Source organism: Papaver somniferum, unplaced genomic scaffold (assembly GCF_003573695.1).
Source record: "Papaver somniferum cultivar HN1 unplaced genomic scaffold, ASM357369v1 unplaced-scaffold_6, whole genome shotgun sequence".
Taxonomy (NCBI): Eukaryota; Viridiplantae; Streptophyta; class Magnoliopsida; order Ranunculales; family Papaveraceae; genus Papaver; species Papaver somniferum.
Window position 1 is genome coordinate 52,712 of NW_020648748.1, and position 2,067 is coordinate 54,778.

The following is a 2,067-nucleotide window of genomic DNA, read 5'->3' on the forward strand; positions in this document are numbered from 1 at the left end:
AAGTTAAGCTCTGTTCAGGAAACTTATACATTGGACGTTAATTTGTCTGGTCGGTCGATAATATTTATTTCAGTTATCGATGGCCGTAGGATAGATGAAACTAACTCTACTAGCCCAAGAGACCTAAGAATTTGCATGATTCCCGGTATTTATAATTCCATGGAATCACATATCCCTTAGAAATATGATTTCTACAACGTGAACAACTAGGAAAACTTTTAAAACCAAAGCCTATATAAAGAGAGCGTATTATAAAAGCTAGACATACCATAGCTATAAGAAAAACTATAAAAGCTAGACATACCATAGTAGTATTGCAAAACAAGTTTGTTTGTTGCGAGCAAAGAAACTACAGTTCTTGCTGTCGTCGGTGTTCAAAGTGGACAACAACATCAATTCGTGTAAGAACAAAGCAAGAGAAGGAGATACAAAATCAGTAAGGAAAGTTCAACATCTGTTGGGTATTGGTAAAATTTTAAGAAATTGATTTCCGTTGCGTGACAAAAAACAATGTCAAGATCAAGTATTCCTGAAGACATGCAAGAAGAGATTTTATTAAGGTTACCTGTGAAATCCATCTTATGTTTCAAGTCCGTATGCAAGAGTTGGTATGCATTACTTTCCAGTCGTAAGTTCATAGAGGATCACCTCAATATTGCCACCAAAAACCACCTTAGAAACAGAAAAATTATGATCGGAGTCTATGATACTGATTTCAAAGCTGATAATATATTTTATTCCATAGATTATGCCTCATTATTATCACCGACGTCAAGCAGGTGTGACGGAGCTGTACTGATGGATTACCCAAACGACTATAATGCTATAACCGACGATAATATCCATTCGATTATAGGATCTTGCAATGGCTTGATTTTATTATGGGCCGAACCTAGTGAAACACTATATCTTTGGAACCCATCAACAAGAGAGTACAGGGAAATCATTGGAGCACCGACGGCCGTAAAAAACCTTTCTTATGGGTTTGGTTACGACGCCAAAACTGATAACTACAAGTTGGTATGCATTGCAACTGGCTTCTCCAATGATATAGGCGTGCTTGACGATTTTTCTGAAGTTTACTTATACATAGCTGGTTCATGGAGTAGAGGCCAAAATATCCCTTATTCGTGTTCTGATGGGACTGAAGCTGTGCTTCTGAATGGTGTTCTTCATTGGTTAGGTGAAACAGTTCATTGGACCGGCGATACCGCCACTCATGAAGAAACTATAATCTGCTTCGATATTAACAGTGAAAAGTTCATGGATTTGCCGTTTCCTGAAGGAACTATGACATCTCCAGAACAGAGTTTGGATGTCCAAGTGCTAGGAGATTCCCTTTGCTTAGTTTCTATTGTCGGCAAGGTACGTGTTGATGTATGGGTTATGCAAAATTATGGAGTGAGAGAATCTTGGACAAAGGAACTCACCATTACCCATGAAATCATTACTGCAAATCCCAGTTCCTTAACGTTTTATGGTTTTACTAAAAATGCTGAGATTCTAATACAGCTTGATGATTGTTTCGGTTTATACGACCGAAAAAATAATAGCCTTAGGATCCTGAATTTAAATGGCACCATCCACGGTTACCTTTTTTCGGAGAGTTACGTGGAGAGCTTAGTTTCAGTGACAAGTACAATGGAACAAAAATAAATGAAATACACTGGTGAAATTCAAGATTCTGATTTGGAGAAAATCTCTGAAGTTATAATGGAAGCAGTTGCAGATAAAGAAGCAAAACGCAAGCGTAATGAATTAACTGAAAGTAATATTACTTCTAAAAGAAAACGAGTGATAACCAAGAATTGGATGATGTAAATTCTGCTGTTGGAGGAGTATAATGGTTTTGTGTAGATGTTATTCTTGCAGATATGTTCTTTCAAGTGAATGCGCATTTATTTTACTCATTTTCTGAAAAATAAAACTCGGGTTCAATGATATTACGTTCCAGTTTGTAAACAACATACTCCATATGTGAAATAAACTTCAGAAAAATCGAATTTCTTCATGGAGGTGAAACTATACACATTCAATTGAAGAACTTCTGACAAGAAAATAGAATGT

At 36.5% G+C, this 2,067-nt stretch overlaps 1 protein-coding gene across 1 annotated transcript; it reads left to right on the forward strand.

Annotated features, from left to right (window-relative positions):
• Window positions 1–510: 510 nt before the first annotated feature.
• LOC113343476 (F-box/kelch-repeat protein At3g06240-like) lies at window positions 511–1,656 on the forward strand. Its single transcript, XM_026587644.1, has one exon. The coding sequence runs from the start codon at window positions 511–513 to the stop codon at window positions 1,654–1,656; it is 1,146 nt and encodes a 381-aa protein (XP_026443429.1).
• The last annotated feature ends 411 nt before the right edge of the window (window positions 1,657–2,067 follow it).